The sequence below is a fragment of the Astatotilapia calliptera genome, chromosome 8, assembly GCF_900246225.1.
Source record: "Astatotilapia calliptera chromosome 8, fAstCal1.2, whole genome shotgun sequence".
Classification (NCBI taxonomy): domain Eukaryota; kingdom Metazoa; phylum Chordata; class Actinopteri; order Cichliformes; family Cichlidae; genus Astatotilapia; species Astatotilapia calliptera.
Window position 1 is genome coordinate 6,795,369 of NC_039309.1, and position 20,746 is coordinate 6,816,114.

A 20,746-nucleotide genomic window follows, 5' to 3' on the forward strand; every position below is an offset into this window, starting at 1 on the left:
CTGCAGTTTATGTATAGATCAAAGTCCACAAACCTAAAAACGGTTCATTTTTTTCTCAAGTAGCTGATGCTCTGTTTCTAAATAAAACTTGCCAAGTCTCGCATACCAAAAAGGATATTTGTGTCATGTTTGACAACTTCTCCTTTAAGTAATGATGAAAGCTCTACTTTGGAAACAATGTTCTAGGAGCGAATTCAGGAAACTCACTCATTTTAAAACTTCCTCTTGGCTGTCAAAATAAGAGATTAATTATTTTGTAGCACTTAAAAGCTTCCTTTTCTTTCCGTGTTTTGATATGTTTGGACTGATTCTTATCCTCTTTTTTTTTTTTTTTTTTTTTTTTTTTAGGTACTTGAAGAGGTTCAAAGAGATGAAGCTGAAGCTGCTCCAGCGCTGGAGTCGTCAGATCCTGAAAGGGCTGCACTTCCTGCACACACGCACTCCTCCCATCATCCACCGGGATCTCAAATGTGATAATATCTTCATCACTGGCCCCACAGGCTCTGTCAAGATTGGAGATCTGGGGCTGGCCACTCTCAAAAGTGCCTCTTTTGCTAAAAGTGTCATTGGTAAGTGTTAATTTAGTCTGTGTTTACCTTGCTAGACGAAAGAAACGGCATCTAGAGCACAATTTATCAGTTAATAATTATCTGAAAATATAATTTTATATGCAAAATGCCCTAAAATGGTCTTGAAATGGTGGGAAAATCCAATGGCATTTTACAGGCCTTGCATTTGTGTAAACACCCTCCTGTTTCTGCTTACTCTTATTTCCTCCGTACTCATACTACCATGAATGCCTCTGTTTAAATTCCTGTCTGCATTTTTAAATGCAGCATCATTAACCAAATGGCTTCTAATTTCACCTGGAACTTGCCCATCCCATCACTTACATCCAGGGAGTGCCAGCCGTCACATGCACGATAATAACTTGTTGATTTTTGTTGAAAGTGGCACTGATTTTAAATCATTTGGTCCAAATCAAACACAATATTTGTTGGGGTATTTTAACAAGAGGAACATTTTTTAACCTTTTTTATCAGCAAACAACATTAACAAGATTTTTTTTTCTGCTGTTGGCTGTAATGATTAGTCAGACTATAACTTTGGACCAGAGTAAAGGACCTCAAGAGCTATATGCTAGTAATACCTGCTTTTCATGCAATGCCAAAATCTAAATATCTGCAAAACAAATGACACTTCCATCAGCATCCATTAACTGTACTGTCTACTTGGTGCTAATTAGCAAATGATGGCATGCTAATGGGAATTGGAAATTATATACATTAATATAAGCATGCGTGCCTTAGTTAGCAGCTGTTATTGCTAACAATCATGAATATTAATCATTAGTGACTTAAAAAAGAAGGATGCAGGTTAAATTTTATCTAAATAAAAATGTCAGGAAATTCTTGTTTGTTTATATTTCTTTAAAAACATCATCCCTGCAGCTCTGTTCCATTTCATGTTTTTCCTCTGGTCGTTCACGCCTCACCTGCAGTGGCGCAGTGTCCCAGCAGTGCTTCTTACCTCAAAGTCTGGGGATGGTAAATGCTGCTAAAAGGGTAGTAAAGGAAGGGGCTGCACCCATAAGATGAATTATGGGGAACTGTGCATCATGCAAAACTACTTTAATAGATTCCAGGAACAGAGTTGAATGGCTGCTTGTAGAAAAAGGATAAACATGGCTTGCATTGCATACAGCTTGTCCTGTGCACAGGAAAAACTGTCACGAGAAAAGACTGCACGTTCTTCACTTAGTTTACTATATGTATTAGGTCTCTTGTTCTAGAAAGTTGCTCCTGTTATTTTAAAATCTCTATCAACTATAAATAAGTATTAATTTTCTCAAAATACCCCATCTTTGAGCTGTTTGATTTGCAAATTTCTTGTCAGCTGAGGTTTTAACTGCATCAGGCAACTACTTTGAGCAGAAACTCTTTGAGCAGAAACTACCTGGTCATCTTGGCAGAGAGTTTAGCAGTTAAAAAGCTCACCTCATGTTTAAAGCGTGTTCTGATGCCATCAAAGTGGCAATCACACTGTCCAATAAGGGTCCTTGACTCTTATTATGGCTCATCAAGGATTTTAAATAATAGAACAACCTTTAAACCTTTTCTTCTCCCCTGACAGGAACACCTGAGTTTATGGCCCCAGAGATGTACGAGGAGAAATATGATGAAGCGGTGGACGTCTACGCCTTAGGAATGTGCATCCTGGAGATGGCCACATCTGAGTACCCATATTCTGAGTGCCAAAATGCCGCCCAGATCTACCGCAAAGTCACCAGTGTGAGTAAAGCAAAGACGAGGACTACCTCATTTCCCCCGATATTTAGTGTGATTGTCCACATGTGTTCTTCCGTGATGATGGAATTAGAGAGGAACCAGGATATCTTATTCGTACAAATAGAAATACGTAAAACGCACATGAATTGGGATTGAAATCATCATTACATCTATTAAAGGCTTAGTTTTGTCCATTACGACTTCAGCATGCAGAAGTGTACCGTGTACCATCCTGACACAGGATTGCACATGTTTTACTTAATGATTGCCAGGGTCTTTTACCAGCTGTTTAACCAGGCCTGGTTGTTGTTTCACGGGAATATTCCCTTGGTAATGAAAGTGTTTCATCAGAAAACTGAGGTGACCTATTGACACTGATGTTGTTAATTTTCTGTCTGAACTGATTTAAGCCTTGCAGAAAAAAATATTTTAACAGATTGCAGATGTTTTTCTTTTTTTTTGCATTGGAATTTATCTGTCTGACGATGAAATGGGCTTTAAAGAAGTGGATTTTGGGAACACAGGCTGATGCAGTTCAGGCTGTTCTTGGGGGGTGCCAAGCACATCAGTGACGCCACGGTGGGCGAGAGCAGGCGACTGTAGAATTATATGTTTTGGAAAATGTGTCTCACTCCTTACTCCACAAAGAGGCCTGTTTCTTTCTTGTGTGTCGCGTATGCAAAGCAAACAGCGTGTCTGACGGAGGCTGGAAAGTGAGAAAGTGACAATGCCAACAAGTCGTAGTGCTCCTGGCTCCTCCACAGACAGGAGCATTATGTGGAGAAGCTTAGGCATACATCATGATGAAAAAACACAGTCATTAGCTGCTGTTTTTTATGATTTGTTAATGCTTTGTGTTTATGTGGAGCTGAAGTCACCTGCTATTAAAAAGGCCCGCAGTAACCAATATAGCGTGACATATGAAAGGCAGGACAGACGGGCTTCTGTCGTGACTGTTTACAGACTCTCCTTGTTCACATTTAAGTATACACCAAGTAAATGGATAGAAACGTGCTTTCTCATGTACGCTATATAACCAACAGTATGTGGGTGTTTGTGCATTTTACACTTATTTTTATCCACTAGGACTTCCTTATTTCATTTTTGTTATTTTCTTCCTAGGGCTGTGCGATATGACCAAAATCTCATATCCCGATATAAGAATTCTATCGTCCGATAACGATATAAATCACAAAAATTTTAAATTTTCTGTAAATTCTGTGAATCTCGGGCAGCTCGACATGCGTGAATTGTTTCCAGCTGCGTGTCCTTTACCCAGAGTCGAGTGTTTTAACCGATGCGTGAAACTATACATTTTTAGACATAAGTTGTAACGGCTGCCGATTTCTTTGTATTTATTACACGGCGTTCTGCGGGTTGCCTGTTCTAACATTTGAGTCTAAGGTTTCTTTTTTAGCACCTGGCGGCTCTTTTTTACTTCTTATCCGTAAATAATCTGCTCTTTCACGTGATTCAGTTTATTTTGAAAAGTCTCAACAGGATCTTGAGCTTTATTGTGAAAGGTTTATGTGGAACATAAACAAGCGGACACACGAAGGAGTTGCCGTCGCTGTTGCTAACGACAACGCATAAAAACAGGCGCTTGTCTGTCCCTAGTGTGGTTATATTACATATAAGAGAAAGAGAGAACTTTAAGAAATGAATATAGCCACTACAGTAACCATCAGAACGATGAAAAAATATTGCCGTAAACAGTTTATTTTGCGACACCACGAAACAAATGATAGCGTAAAATGAAACGATAGATGTTTTTATATCGTCATCTGATATATATCGTTACATCGAACAGCCCTATTTTTCCTGCTTTTTACACTTACAGTAAACACACCTGTTGGTTCAGCCATTAAAGCCCGCCCCCCCTTCTTTGTACAATTGGAGGCTTACCAGTGTCAGAAGCTGCTTCTTTCGTCCATTAAAGGTTTTTTGAACAGGCTGTTCTTCAGCATGATTAAATCCACATTTTCTACACTGGTGAGCAAGAAAAGAACATTAATCATTAGGATGGAACAACCCCACTCCATCTGTTTTAAGTGATCTGCTGTATATGCCCAATTTGAGAAACTGCTGGAAACAATGACGACATATCTAGCAAGATTTCCTGGGTTTTGTGTTTGAGATAAAGAACTTCTTCTGGGGTCATTAATGATGATGCTATTAAACTCTTTCCTGCCAGATGTTTAACCTAGCTGGAGGGATTTGTTCCACGACAGCACCAGTGAGGTCCGACACTGATGATGGCTGATAACGACTAGTTTGCGGTTGCCATTCAGGTTTACTTCAAAGCTTGGGGGGGCTTCTGTGCAGGCCAGTCAAGTTCTTCCAAAGCAGGAAAGAATTTTATTAAAGAGCTGCCTTTGTGCAGGGAGCCCTTGTGATGTTTGAGGAAGAAGGGTCCAAAGACAAATAAAGATAAATTATTACTGTATTAGATTAGAATTAAGTAAAGTGCAAACAGCAGGAGCAGTGTATACAGTTACACAATATGGACAAAAGTATTGTATAGTAGTATAACACCTCTTAATCTTAATCCTTAATTCGGGTGTATAAAACAAAGCAGCCAAGCAGTCCGTCTTTCCAAACAACTGTGAAACACTGGCTCGTTCTAAAGACTTCACTGAATTCAAAACGTTGTAACGTAATACTGTTACTGTTGTAACATATCAGTTAATAGAATTTCTTCCCTCCTACATATTCTGTGATCAGCTGTAAATGTAAAGGTAACCAAGTTCTGAGTCCCTCATCTCATATCCACATTAGCACAAAACCTAAAAAAAAAAGGAGCTTCATGGCATGGCTTTCCATGGCTGCACAGTTCCTGCAGGTGTAATGTACTAATGGTGCACCACTTTTGTCCATGTAGTGTAAATTATATAGAAACAAATGTGTATAGTAAATTGAAGTTAATACTGTAGTGAAGTCATAGTAGGAATAAAAATATGTACAGAATAAGATATATTTTTAGGTGGAATTTGATTTTGCTCTTATAAAACCAGTTAACAGAATTCATTCAGTATTTAAGGAAAGCACCTCATCAAAATCATTGGAAAGAATCTGTGTGGGGGACATGGTCATTATAATTAGCCTTTCATACCTTGGCTCACGCAATGGCTAATACGTAAAACATCTTCATCAATACAAAAAGTCCAGTTGCCTTCTTATCAAGCATTTGAGATTAACATGGCTCATATGACTGAAAGCCTATAGAGACAAACTAATTAACTAATGATAATATGTCTTCAGATGGCAAGTGTTTGTATTGCAGTAATGTTCTGATGTCCTTAAATTTGTCTCTAATAAATAACCATTTCATCTTCATTATTACAAAATTAATAAAATCTCAGATAAAACTAAACATTTTTAAAGCATTTTTGAAGCAAACAACCAGTCTGGAAAGTGAACTGAAGAAGAAAAATGAATTAAAATTAGAAAACAGTAGTAAGTCTTAGGTATTTTGGTCTTATAGTGTTTTTCCTCCTTAGTATACTTGAATTTCTTGTCAAAGAATACCACACTTTACTTGTAAGACATAACCACGCTTTGTTCTCATATCTGTGTAAAATAATTTGGGTTCACTGATCGTTATGTTCCTAACAACATTAAAATCTGACCCACAAACCAAAGTTAATACAAGCGCAGTGTGTTTCTCAAGCTCTTATCTACATGTAGACTGCCGTCGCCACCAGAAAGGAGCTGAGTCACAAATTAGATTTGGATCTAGGGAAAATGGATTTACTCTCAAGGTGCCTACACAGTATGCGGACACTGCAGCAGAGTGCTTAAACAAACAAACAGCATGTCTATAACTGCAATGAAGCGCGCTATGTTTGCACTGGCATGTAGTTGGGATGCTTTATCAAAAGAATGGAAAAAAACCCAAAAAAAACCCACCAAAAATTAAAATAGGAATGGCGTTACTACGCTGTCTCTCCTCTCAAAGCTCTGTCATTTGCCCCACTTAAACAGGCAGCAGGAGTATGCATTGAAGTTCTTTGTGACCCTGATTAAAGAGAACCAGTTACATGCAGTGACATGTCTGTCTTTAAATGAGATAACAAAGTGTACCACTCAGCCTTTTACTGGTAAATCAAATTATTTAGGTGTTTGGGTGCATCATTGCATTGCTTTGGTATCTGCTGGCCAAATGACCTTGGTTACTTCCTTTCTTATCTTTGTTGTTACAGGACTTGGAGCTCTGCTGTAATCTGTACACAGACTTATGCACATACTGATGATAGCATTTAGAAGAACTCCCTTATTTCTTATTACTGAGAAGTCCTGCCCTAATAATTTTGCGATTAACTGCATGGAAACAGCAACTGTTCTGAGTTAAAAATAAAAATAAAAATCGGTGCAAGGATTGGTGTAAGTTAAAGGGAAAGGAAAGAAGGGAGAGCATTGCTGGGTTTCTTTCCATTTATCCTGAGCTCTTGGTTTTGTTCTCCTCTGGTGTTGACATGGTCGCAAAGCCAAATGTCATGCTGGCTAGAGGCAGATGTCACAAAGCAGACGATATATCAGACATGCGGTGCAGCCGGGAGCGGCTGTCACCGCTTTGATCTGATCGTCTCAGAAGAAGAACTGTGGGAGGAGATCATTGTTGCTAACTTTTTCTGCATAAAGCTCCAGTCTGTGTTCCCTCCTACACTTTTTATTAAGCCTAATAGATGAAATTAAACTCTGTGTTCTTATCTGTTTGCACAGGGCATTAAACCTGACAGCTTCTATAAAGTCAAAGTCCCAGAACTTAAGGAGATCATTGAGGGCTGCATCCGTATGAACAAAGATGAAAGGTAACAATGAAAGCACACACTTTATTATTTATATCATCTTTTCTGCTCTTCACTATTCTCAATTATTATGTTGCACTATGCTTCAGAAAGCACATACATGATGTCTAGAGGACTTTAAAAAGCCTTAAAATGGCCTAAATTATACAAATTTATACAAATTTAATTTCCTTAAATAAAGATTCATGCAATCACATCATAAAACCTTGTTTGTTTGTTTTTTTAAGAATTCATATTTGTATATCCTAGCCTCCAGATGGCCACTTGAAGTGGCATTTGCCCTCACAGTTTGAAAACCACTGTGTTAAATTTAATTTTGATGGGTATTTTAGTCATGACTCCTCTAATGATTGAAGCACAAAAGCTGCTATTTTTCAGCACATTTGCAGTGAGGCTGCATTGTGGGCAGTTTGTACTCCAATTCATGCTCAGTACCGAGTCACAGTTAATCTCATAAACACACAGCCATGACTGATTTAGTGTGCTGTAATCTGTGAATTAAGTGGACTGATATGAGCTGAACATCTGAAGTAAAAATCTTTAAATTACACAAAATCTCTGTCTGTGTGTCTGTTTGTTGCCTTGTTCACAGACTCCTCATAGACCTTTAACAGTTGACCAACCAAGCTTGGGGCACAGGTCATCTTAGGCCCCTGAAGCCTCTTACATGACATCATGTTGTTAGTTAGCAAAAGGCTGAAATTGCCCATTTTTAGCATTTAAGCATCTATAAGACCTTACAAAAGCGTTGTATCAGTTATTTCACAGCAGTAACATCCCATTTCTATACAAAAAATTAATAATGCATGATTATTATGAGGCCATTATGATGGTAGTGATGACAATTTAGCTAACAAGCTAAAATGCCCCCTTTATAGCATTTATGCACATGCAACACTTAAAGGAAGTGTACTATTGATTTAATTTCATGGGAATAAAATCTCATTTATTGTCACAAAAGTTGAAATATACATGCCTAAAACCCACCTAGTAACTAAAATTACCCATTTTTAGCATATAAACAACATTGACCAGATACTACTGTACCCATGGGCATATATTAGTGGTAGAAAGTGCATTTACTCGGAAGAAAGTATGTTTTAGCATTTGATTTGGATTTCAATTGCAAATTAATTGCAAGTTACTTAATTTATTTTAAACAATTACAAAGAAAACTTTGTAAAAAGTCTTCAGTTCATCTCCTTTATATCTCCTTAAATTTTTTTGTTTGTTTGTTTGTTTTTAAACTGAAGTGAAACTAGTTTCGGATGTTATGAGAAATAACCTTGCAATAGCAACCCTAAGTGCGATAAAACAAATTACTTTCTCTCTATAGGTACACCATTCAGGACCTTCTGGATCACCCCTTCTTCCAGGAAAACAATGGCGTACATGTGGAGTTGGCAGAGGAGGATGACATGGTGAAGTCAGGCCTGAAGCTGTGGCTGCGCATGGACGACACCAAGAAGCTCCACGGGAAGTACAAGGACAACAACGCCATCGAGTTCCTCTTCGAGCTCTACAAAGATGTGCCTGAGGAGGTGGCACAGGAAATGGTAGGTTGGCACGTGAAGAAAGGATTTTGTGAGGTCAATATTTGCTGCTTTACTGACCAGGTTTGTAACAGATGTTGGTGAGGAAATGGAGTAACTGATTCCTGATCAGCAGATAGAGGCCAACTTAGCCAACTTCCACGTGCTCTCTGCATCCCAATCTTCATTTACGATTTTAGGGGTTTTTTAGGTTTTCCAAATGAAGGGTGGATGAGGGTCCTCAATGCAACAAAAACCTAATTTGGACACTAACATGATTAGAAAGACAACTAAAAGTGGATTCAGTTGTAATATTTCCAGGAGCGATTTAATCAATCTTTCTTCTAATTGGATGCCCCTCACAAACAATAGGTTTAAAGAAGATATGAGAGGGATACCTGTCCTATTATTGTGGCCTTAATATTCAAAGCTTGGTTATGTTTAACATGATAATCCTGAACTGTAACAGAATAAATGTGACAGAAATTAGGAAAAGCTTAATAGGTTCAATTTAATTAGAGTTGTATGGGGTTTGACTCTTAACCCTAACAGTGAAAGCACATGCACCTCAACATCATTGTGGTTCCTTTACCTTTGTTGTTATATCCACTGCAGCTCCTAAGGAGAACACCTTGTGTACTATGTTAAGGTCACAGCTCACCATTTAATTATCAGTGGTTTGAAATGGGAGAGGACGTCTCAGGAAGCAGCCGTAATCGTGTCTTTAATAATATAATGGCTCCTACACTTATTACAAAACCTTATGTCCTCCATAAAGGTCACTTTTAATGAGAATACAAGATACAATTTCTTACCTGTTTACCTTTTTTACGGCAGTTTTCATCAAGATCAAATTTGGTATCAGCAGGGGACATCGTGCCAGGCTAATCTGCTGTAATCTGACTATGTGTTGAGAGGTTGTTACGGACTCGGTGTCCTACTCTGCTGAACTGGATGTCATGGGAGGCTGTAAAAAATGCCAGATTGTCAAAAGAATGAGGCCTATGTGTTTTCTTTTTGTAAAAAAAATAAAAAATACAACACCGACTTTGCATGTTTATAAAACTCTCAGATAATGTCACAGCTTGCATAAGTAGGTCATTAAATGCAATAGAGCTGTATTAGCACTCATATGCATGTTGTACCCTGACCATTTCCCTGTGCTGTTATGCAGGTTGTGCTTGGCTTTGTGTGTGAAGCAGACTTCAAACTAGTAGCGAAGGCTATACGCGACCGAGTGACGATCATCAAGCGTCAGAGAGAGAAACTGAGGCGGCAGGCCGAGGAGAGGAAGAAGAAGCAGGCGCAAGAAGCCATAGAAGAAGAACCAGAGCACCAGGCCGCTTCGCCCAAGGTCAACGATGTTGTTGCAGCAGATTCCCCCATCCCATCCCTAACACCTCTAACACCTTTGACGCCATTGACACCATTGGCCCCAGTTTTGTCCCCCGTCACCAGCTCTGTGGACTCTGGCGTCAGCACCCACTACCCTGCAGAGCCAGAGGAGCCCGAAGTTGACCAGCACTTTCAAGTTCGCCACAACAGCCTGTCTTCTGCTAACTGTAAGCTGTCTGATATCACATCCATATACCGTGAAAAGTTAAATGTTTGCATGCAAAAGTTCACTGTGCAGTATGCAGGATTAATGTAAATGCTGTCCCTTATGAATTACTGTGGAGTAGAAGAATGAAATAGAAAAATACACAAGTAAAGTACATTAAATTTTTGTTAAAGTTTTGTTTAAATTCTTTTATTTGCTGTTCTTAAACTCCAGAGACATGTTTTTCACTGCATTAGCTGCACAAGTGCGCTTCACACAAGGCTTTTCTGATGTCAACGCACGTGGGAGAGATGCAGAGAAAAGTGAAACTGTGGTTAACTGAATTATTCAGGCCCTGTAGGTCTTATTCCATGGTGTGCACATGTGCTGTGCTGAATGTTTCTCAACTTTTTATTCCTGTTTTAGAGACAGCCATCTGATCTCATTTAAATGTATCCAGAGCAAATCTATTCCACAGTGAAGCCCTTCAGATTTTTCTTGTTTATGTGTTTTGTGTATCTCAGGCTGGGGTCATTAGAGGTGTGTGCAAGAATGCACAGAGTACAGATTGTGTCAGTTTTTTAGGCCACAGCGGGTTATGTGCTAATGGTCGATGTGCTTTGTTGAAACAGCTGACTGCGAGACGGACGGCTATCTGAGCCCCTCTGGTCTTCAGGATCCGCTGGAGGCCGGCAACGTCGGCATGCCTGCGAACTCTCCCACCACGCATCCCAACCCCCCCGCCGTAAACGGTATCTCCCTCCGCTTCCCCTCGGTAAGTTGTTTCAATAAAGAGCTTGTTATAAAAGGAGAAAGCTCAGGGTGGTAGAGGGGAGGATGATTTTGAAGACTTTACAAGACCGCCTTTTCATTAATCTCTCCAATCCAGGGCTGACACATAATTTAAAAAGAAAATTAAAGGGCAACACAAACCTTTTAAGAACAGCTTTAAATACAGAACTACAGTTGAGTTTTTTTTCTCTTAATTTCAGTTTCTTAATGATAGTTTTTATTACTTAACTTAAACCTGTTACTTTATAAATAGATCCGTCAGTCATTGACGACTTATCACCAAGCAAGACATTTTTATTAATTTTGTTCGATCCAATTCAGTTTCACTTACATAGTGCCAATTCACAACAATCAGCTCAAGGTGCTTTATATTGTAAGGCGGGCTGTTCAACTCCAGGCCTCAAGGGACGGTGTCCTGCAGGTTTTAGATATCACCTGAATCAGATGATTAGTTCATCACCAGGCCTCTGGAGAAGTTCACGACATGTTGAGGAGGTCATTTAGCCATTTAAATCAGCTGTGCTGGATCAAGGACACATCTAAAACCTGCAGGACACCGGCCCTTGAGGCCTGGAGTTGGACACCCCTGTTGTAAGGTAAAGACCATACAATATTAGAAAGAAATCCCAACTATCAGATCTATGATCAAGCACTTGGTGACAGTGGGACGAAAAACCTCACTTTTAACAGGAAGAAACCTCTAACAGCACCAGGCTCAGGGAGGGGCATCTATCTCCCGCTACTGGTTGGAGGGCCCAGAGGATGAATTAAATATTTTTCCTCAAATCAGGATTTATTTTGTTTTATAGTTAGCGCATGCAAGATGCAATTTTTGGGCCATGTTGCTGAATAAATTTAGGTAGACTAAGAGTTTAAAGACATGCTAGCAGCTTGTGCCTCAGTCTCAATTGAAAGAAATTTTTCTAATATCATGTTCATTTTAAATCAGAAAGTGAAAAGATCTGTGATCATCTTTTTCCCATATTTGATGCATAAATATCACTTTTTCTAACTAATCAAATTTCCTCTAAATTTTGCATTTATATAGTCATAAAATCAATATTTTACAAGTTAAAATGTAAACCCAAAAATAACTCAAATTTAGTCATAAGCACTGAAATAACTGTTTTAGAGTGAGTACTTTCCTCACCTAACATCACATATAACTACAAAGAAAATGAACACTGTCTTTTTCCATGTTTATCTTACCACATTCCTGTTTTCTATTCATAGAGTATTGCTGTCTCCAACAACATAGAACACGGCAGTTCAAGGCCTACGAGTGGCTTCAACTCCCCCGTGGAGAGGTAAATCTGTCGAGCCTTTCTGTCCTCCTCACTCCGCCGTTTTATTTGCTGTTAAATGAACAATAGAGTCTAACAATTCCTGCCTAATTTAAGTAAGAAACCTGAAAATCAATGGGAATCTTGTAGAAATGTATTTTCTTTGGATCCCTTCCTCCTCCACTCCTGTGGGCTTTCAGGCTTGAGGCTATAGACAGACTCTGCTGGGGTTTTCTTTGCAGAGAGGCAGAATGGACCCTTGAAGATTTCTTTTTTTGACTGTGTGTCAGATGTTGTAAAGGCCTTGTTTTCTGTGCTGGTGGGATATTAGTGATACAATGTTTGAGCACAATGTGTTTGTGTGTGCGAGTGTTGTGGAGGATGTTCACCTTGGATTTAACACTTTAAGAGGATGATATATCTATTTTTTGTTTTTGTTTTTTAGTCTATAGAATATAAGAAAATGCTGTTTTCGTTGCTTAACACACCTCAAAATACACAAATTTGATCTAAAGTTGTGATTTTATTTTGAACCTAATATGTTTAATACAAATTATGTCATCTTCCAATTTATCAAAGCTCTTTTTAGGGTAAATAAAGTGATTGTCAGGCTCTTTCACCATCATCTTAGTTCCCTTTTTCGATTAGCAAGGAACAAGCTGTATCTAACATGTCTACTATAAATTGAAGCAAACATCAAGAGGGGATTGATTGTCATGTTTTGCAACAGCCTGGTCATGCACTGTTTAGCATCCAAAACACACTCCCAGTTGCTTAATTCTTCTGAGAAAAGCCCTCGATAACTGACGACCCAAACTGCGTGTCACAAATAACAAAGAAAACAAAGGTTTGCAGCATCGCCACAGATATTCGCCTGTTTCTGTCTGATTTCTGTGTACTCAGTGTCTGAAGGTGAACTAAAGTTACCTGTGAGGTGGAGGTTTTTAAATAGGGACGGGTGGGTGCTGCCAGCCAGTAGGCCTGTAAATGTTTGCAGCCTGTGCTGGGGAGGTGGATGGAGGAGGGGGGGTCTGTTACCACAGTGGTCCAAAAAAAGGCCCATGAGATGTAATTAGCTGAACCAAACCTTTTTATAAAATACCCTGAATGTTCTGCAGTTCTCTGAAACCTAAAACTCCTGTATAAATGTTACAGATCGCACCGACACGTTGCTTTCCCTGGATGAACACCAGCTTCTTGTAGACTCTGTTTGTACCCCAGAGACATGCCACTGTAACACGTCAACCCTTTCGTTGACAATTCAGAGTGTTTATTTCTATGTGCCAACATAATCAGTCCTTGTGGATATTCAGATCTCTACTTTTGTTCTAAATGATGAATTGGCTTTAAAATTGCTTTACAAGGAATTTATCAGTGGTTTCTTAGGGTGTGTTTTCTAACTCATATGATTTTTTTTTTTTTTGTACAGCTACGCGTCTGATGTGACTTCAAGCCTGAGCGACGGCTACGAGGGCCTATCGGAGAAGAACGAGAAATCAGTGGCGAGACGAACGGCTGCGAAGCTGTTCAGGAGGAGGGCGCGCTCGAGGCTTCGCATCATCGGGGTACAATAAATCAAATGTTTGGTTTAATTACAGCACAGCAAAATCCTTTTTTTTTTTTTTTTCTGCACATAATAAACAAATAAATCAAACTGGCCTGAACTGAATTAGCGGAGGAAATTTATTTATGAGTGAGTGGTGAGGCACCACCCTAGTTATGTAACGTTATCAGTAGCAATGCTGCTCTTCCCCCAGCGACCGCAGTGCATTGCTTTTTTGATCAGGACATTCTGTGGTCGTTTAATGAGCCTGTTTGGATTGGCTGCAGAGACAAACGCATCATGGATAACCACATGTGCCTAAACAGTCTGCTACAGTAGAGTCTCATACATGTGCACAAACATGTTGTAACTCCTGCTTTTAGACATGTCATCACCATTGGTCCTCTCTGTCTCCATCAGCTCTCTGATAAAGTGGACCGGGTGGTGGAGTGCCAGCTGCAGACGCACAATGACAAGATGGTGACCTTCAAGTTCGACCTGGATGGAGATAACCCAGAAGACATTGCTGCTGTCATGGTGAGCCATTATCTGTGCTTAGCCATTATATATATAAAATTATCAAACGGTCATCTTTTGTTACATTTCTCTTGTTTTTATTAGGTTTTTTATAACTTTATTATGTTTATACAACGATATTTTTCTTTAGTCAACTGGTCACATGGCAGAAAATCATTGCATTTAGGCACATAGACATTGTCAAGATGATCTACTGAAGTTCAAACTGAGCATCAGAATGTCAGAGAAATGTGATTGAAGTGTTTTTGAATGTGGTGTGGTGATTGATACCATATTGGTTGGTCTGAGTATTTCAAGAACTATGGATCTACTGGGATTTTCCCACACAAACATCCCTAGAGTTTATGGAGGGTAGTTTGAAAAAGATGAAAAATGCAGACAGTAGCAGTTGGTGTGGGTGAAAATGCCTTGTCAAAGCCACAGGTCAGGAGCATACCAATTGCTCTTCTGCATACCTTGTTACATCTGAGGTCTGCAGAAGAGCATCTCTGAACGTAGCAGAAGACCACACCGGGTGCCATTCCTAACCTGTCGGCTAAAAACAGGAAACAGAAACTACAATTTACATCCCCAAAATTGGACAATGCAAGATTGAACAAATGTTTCCTGGTCTTGTGAGTCTCAATTTTTGCTACAACCTTCAGATAGTACTTTCTTTAGTGTTACCTTTATTGGGCAGCTAATGCTTAAAGACTGTTTAAAAAGACCAAAGTAGCCATTTGTATTTTGTTGGCTGCTGTTTTGAAGCCTTGTGCTTGACATGCTGGCCTTTGCCATCTTGGTTATTTCTCTTACATGAGAATTATAAGCTAGGATTGGATCTGACTGAGGAAACACAGGACACTGCACACTCGTCTATTTATGCTAAATGAGAATAAACTTGCAAAAATCAAGATCACGCTTTATTAACCAAGATTTGAACCTAGCAAATGAGACCATAAACTCAGTAGGAATTTCTTTACTGCAGTAATAAATCTAGTAGAAAGTGGGCAGTTTTGCCATCTGTACAATGTGAGTTCTTTTTGCAACCACAGGAGTCGCCCCCTACTGGGCGTTAGAAAGAATGTATGTTTGAGGCACTACTTTTTTGACTTTTATAAATATTATAAGTGCTTGCTACATCAAATAAGAGTGTAGCACTAGAATCCCTGAGAAATAATAATTTTGATTGATTTTTAATTTTGCTTATGATATCTGAAATTTTAAATGTTAATTCTACTTCATTCAAATTAGAAAAAATGTGACAAAAATTAAACAAAGCTCAGCATTCATTTACTTGAAACATTTATATTTTAGCATTTTAACCACTTGATCTTTGCTAGCATACCAGTGACTGAGTCATTACAGACCTATGGGCTAAAGCCAACAATCCCTAGTTAAGGGTAGGGAAAACTGAGGGTTCGTGATGAAAGTAAGAGTTCTTCTTGGGGAAGGGAACCTCACATGAAGGTGCGATGAGACAGCATGTGCAGTAGCACTTTTTGTTCGCTGGATGTGCAGTTTTCCTTCACTCTAAAAACACACTAGGCTTTTGTTTATTGCGTCTTGGCAAAGCAGGGACACTTGGCTTCACAACAGCACAGTGGTTCTCAGTAGAGGGTTTTAAATGAGTTGAATTATGCCATGTTGTCAGGAAACGATGCTACGCCTCAGCCCACAATTCAGACACACTGAAAACTGCATGAATATGCAAAACTCCTCTAAGCATCTGCTACGTTGTGGATTTCATAAACCCACAAAATAAACAAGCACTAGTGTACTATATTTACAGATTTATTGTATTACATGTTAAAAATATTTTATACTTTATTTCTTTTAATTAATACATTTTGGCACTTTACTCCACTTTGACTGATGACAGCTGTTTAGTTAATGTTGCAGATCTAATTGTTATATAAAAGTCATAACATTACACAGACCAGTACAGAATAAAATTTTAAGTAATTTTATATTAATTAAATAAAATCCCCTCCACTTAAAACTACTGAAAAATACAATCTTAGTAATGAATAAAGACAAAACATATTTTTTACACCATCTTCTAGACGAAGAAGGCTAAATTTCATTTTAGTGTTTACACAAATTATATTGATTATATGTCAGAACTGAAATATCTGGTGATGGCCACTCAAGAAGATGGGACTTCACAAACTAATGGGTGATGTCACAGTGCCCACAACCATCTTTGATATACAGTCTATGTCTTTGTCTGTGAAAGTAAATAAAAAATTTGTTATTTATAACACTTCTTTTAAAAGCTAAAAAGTTTATTTATGACTGTTGTTTTTTGGCTACAGCTCCTAAGAACCTTATTCATTCTGCACTATCTGGCGAGCTGCTATCGAGAAACTCTAGCTGCTTTTCATAACCTTGTGGCACTTTTGAATTTGACTAAGTGAAGTATCTGAATACATTCTCCGTGGTCCTTTTGCCATCTAGGTGCACAACGAGTTCATCTTGCCATCAGAGAAGGAGGGCTTTATCTACCGCTTGGGTGACATCATCAAACGAGCCGAGGCACTGTTTGCCAAACAACAGCCGGTCCACTCCACTGGGCACCGACTTGCCCAGCCTGCATTGCACGGAGGGATTAGCTCACTGTCGTCCTCACAGGTCAGAAACAGCACCTGCCCCTTTCCATAAATCTGCGCCACAGGATTGTTAGCTGAGAGAAAAAGGAAGTGATTGTGTTTTACAGTGCTTATTATCATAAATTACAACATCTCTCTGCGCTGATCAATGACAGACCCATAAATCTGGGACAAATTCAACACTTCAGAGTAATGTCCTGTCCACTGGTAATAAAAAAACGTCACTGTCCACAGTCCTTCCTGAGGTTAGTCCTTTAAGATTAAAGGCTAAGTGCTCTTAAAACCACCTGACGAAGAGCTTTCACTTAAAGTGCTAATATCATAAAACGCATTAAATCATGTGTTTCCTTTTTTGTATTTGTTTCCGTAACCACAAATTGTTTCCACAACATAATGAACTTTCCAGCATATCTGCCCACAGGGAGTGGGTAAAATAATTTATGCTTGGATGAATTAAGCTTTTATGAATCCAGGTTTTGTTAAGATGTAAAATGAACTGACTTGTTGGGAGCAGTGTAGTCCCTGTACAAGATGTGACCTAATGTGTAACCAGGTACAGCTTGTCCACTTATGGAAAAGAATCATCAGTTCTGCCAGGATATTTTCCACTTTGTGGAACACAAAGAAACAACCATTCTTGTCCTTTTGGTAAAAAAAAATATGATCATAGAGATTGAGAAATAATGGGAAAAAGAGGGAAGTTGGAGCCATAACTACTATTTATCATCTATTTATCTTGTTTCCACATGAAAATGGGAATCGTTCAATGACAAATACGCCTGATACTTGAAAAAGCTTCAAAAGCAAACTGTGTTAATGTGAAAGCATTTCCAGTTGCTGCTTATGGAATATTGTTTAGGAAAACAATGATGTTTTTCTTTTCTTTTCACATTAATATCTGGACAAAGATCTCAGGTTCAACAGAACACTTTAGCCTGGTTGAGTTTACGTTTATAGCTTCACTTTTGATGTGTATTGCATGCGTAGCCACTTCCCCTTACAGCTGAGAGATAATATGACTGCAGTCCTAAATTGTCAAGGGGAAAAAAAAAGAAAAAGAGAAAGAAAACAGACCAACAGGAAGTCAGGAAGAGACTGACAAGCCCAGAAACTCATCTGTCCACAGCGCCTCTACTCTGGCTCTTGTAATGCTGAGGTGGGGCATTGTGCCGGGACTCTATTAATAAATTCTATAAATGGAGATTAGATCCCTGGAAAGTCCTGCTTGTCTAGCTGTTCTTAGCTTACTCTACATACCAGTGGACAAACAAAACAAAAACAGCACTTGTGCGATTTCCGCTGTGCACTATTTACCATTTCACCAGGTTAGTTTAGCTTGGTGGACACGGCAGCACTGAAAAATGACTACAGAGGAGGCTGAAAACACCTTTAAAGGATGTAATAATATATAAATTAAATCCAAGAATAAAAATACTAGTGAGTTTGTTCACCCAGAACACACTATCCTGTAGATTTTGAAATGTGAAAACTTCAGCCCGCTGATGGCTTTAAAGCAAGATTGTCAAACTATTTTTACATCACGAGCCACATGCAGCCTATTTTGATCTTACGTGAGCCAGGCCAGTAAATATCCCTGTTCTGTCAGGACACAGAAGTCTAACTAATACTACTTATTCCCTGAGATATTTCAGTATACGAAAAAGTAAATGAAAAACCGGTCAACATGACTCTTTAGACTTAAATTGTAAGTAGTGAATTTGTAAAATTACAGAAATCTAATACTTATTTACTTTGGTGTAGTATGAATGGCCTTGGGGAACGTCTGTATTAGTAGAAAAAGTTGTAAAACTTATGAAAATAGTTAAAAAAAATTTAAAAAAAAGTCCAAACTGTCCCATATGGAAAAGAAATAGTAAAAAACTTATATGTGATTACTCATGAAAGTGGCCACTTTCATGAGTAAATCATATAAGGCTTATATGATTTACTCATGAAAGTGGCCACTTTCTCATTACTTTCATACATTGTTTTAGTAAGTATCCAAAACATACAAGCTTCATTATATAATTTTTCAAGAGATCTTATATCTGTTTTCACTCTTATATGCTTTTCATACAAGTTTCACACAAGACAGATACAAACTTTACAAGATTTATATACATCTTTTCCATATGGGAGTATGCCCTCCTCCACATGCTTCAAATTTGATTTTGGCTAATGGGACTTATGTTTTACAGCCCTGCTCTAAAACAAATGTGAGGGGATTACAAAACTTTAAGGAAAGCAACTGATGTTTGCTTGTGTGCTTTTAACAGTCAAAATTCACAAAGTAACTGCAGTTTTACAATGTAAAGTGATACAAAATCAAAAGGAAATAGAAAGAAGGTACTCAAAGACACACATGTTTTTAGTTGACTTGTTAGAGCAGGGGTGGGCAACTCCAGGCCTTGAGGGCCGGTGTCCTGCAGGTTTTAGATGTGTCCTTAATCCAACGCAGCTGATTTAAATGGTTAAATTACGTCCTCAACATGTCTTGAAGTTCTCCAGAGGCTTGGTAATGAACTCATCAAGTGATTCAGGTGTGTTGACCCAGGGTGATATCTACACTCAACAAAAATATAAACGCAACACCTTTGTTACTGCTCCCATTCCCCATGGGATGGACGTAGAGACCTAAAATTCATTCCAGATACACAATATAACCATCCCTCCCAAACAGTGGTCACAAATCAGTCCAAATGTGTTGTAGTGGGCACATCTGCTATATTGAGATAATCCATCCCACCTCACAGGTGTGCCACATCAGGATGCTGATCTGACATCATGAGTAGTGCACAGGTGTACCTCAGACTGCCCACAACAAAAGGCCACCCTGGAATGTGCAGTTTTTTGCGCTATTGGGGGTCTGGGGACCCAGAACCGGTCAGTATCTGGTGTGACCACCATTTGCCTCATGCAGTGCAACACATCGTCGCATGGAGTCTATCAGATTGTCAATTGTGGCCTGTGGAATGTTGGTCCACTCCACTTCAATGGCTGTGCGAGGTTGTTGGATATTCGTGGGAACTGGTACACGCTGTCGTATACGCCGGTCAAGCACATCCCGAACATGCTCAATGGGTGACATGTCCGGTGAGTATGCTGGCCATGCAAGAACTGGGACATTCTCAGCTGCCATCTGCCCTGAACAATGTGAACCATGATTCATCCGTGAAGCGCACACCTCTCCAACGTGCCAGACGCCATCGAATGTGAGCATTTGCCCACACAAGTCTGTTACGGCGACGAGCTGGAGTCAGGTCAAGACCCCGATGAGGACGACGGGCATGCAGTTGAGCGTCCCTGAGACGGTTTCTGACAGTTTGTGCAGAAATTGTTTGGTTGTGCGAACCAATTGTTCCAGCAGCTGTCTGGGTGGCTGGTCTCAGACGATCTTGGAGGTGAACCTGCTGGATGTGGAGGTCCTGGGCTGGTGTGGTTACACGAGGTCTGCGGTTGTGAGGCCGGTTGGATGTGCTGCCATATTCTCTGAAACGCCTGTGGAGACGGCTTATGGTTGAGAAATGAACATTCAATGCACGGGCGACAGATCTGGTTGACATTCCTGCTGTCAGCATGCCAATTGCACGCTCCCTCATTGCTTGTGGCATCTGTGGCATTTTGCTGTGAGACAAAACTGTACATTCCAGGGTGGCCTTTTGTTGTGGGCAGTCTGATGTACACCTGTGCACTACTCATGATGTCAGATCAGCATCCTGATGTGGCACACCTGTGAGGTGGGATGGATTATCTCAATATAGCAGATGTGCCCACTACCACACATTTGGACTGATTTGTGACCACTGTTTGGGAGGGATGGTTATATTGTGTA

The 20,746-nt window shown here is 39.3% G+C and overlaps 1 protein-coding gene across 3 annotated transcripts in view; it reads left to right on the forward strand.

The window, feature by feature from the left end:
- Positions 1–20,746, forward strand: part of wnk4a (WNK lysine deficient protein kinase 4a) — a 50,450-nt gene that overhangs the window by 19,525 nt on the left and 10,179 nt on the right. For all 3 annotated transcript variants that reach the window (XM_026178189.1, XM_026178188.1, XM_026178190.1), the window contains 10 exons: positions 349–569; positions 2,134–2,291; positions 7,011–7,099; positions 8,433–8,652; positions 9,803–10,190; positions 10,801–10,943; positions 12,194–12,267; positions 13,673–13,808; positions 14,207–14,323; positions 16,763–16,936. In XM_026178189.1, the coding sequence (XP_026033974.1) occupies positions 349–569; positions 2,134–2,291; positions 7,011–7,099; positions 8,433–8,652; positions 9,803–10,190; positions 10,801–10,943; positions 12,194–12,267; positions 13,673–13,808; positions 14,207–14,323; positions 16,763–16,936 (1,720 nt within the window). The remainder of the gene's footprint in view (positions 1–348; positions 570–2,133; positions 2,292–7,010; positions 7,100–8,432; positions 8,653–9,802; positions 10,191–10,800; positions 10,944–12,193; positions 12,268–13,672; positions 13,809–14,206; positions 14,324–16,762; positions 16,937–20,746) is intronic.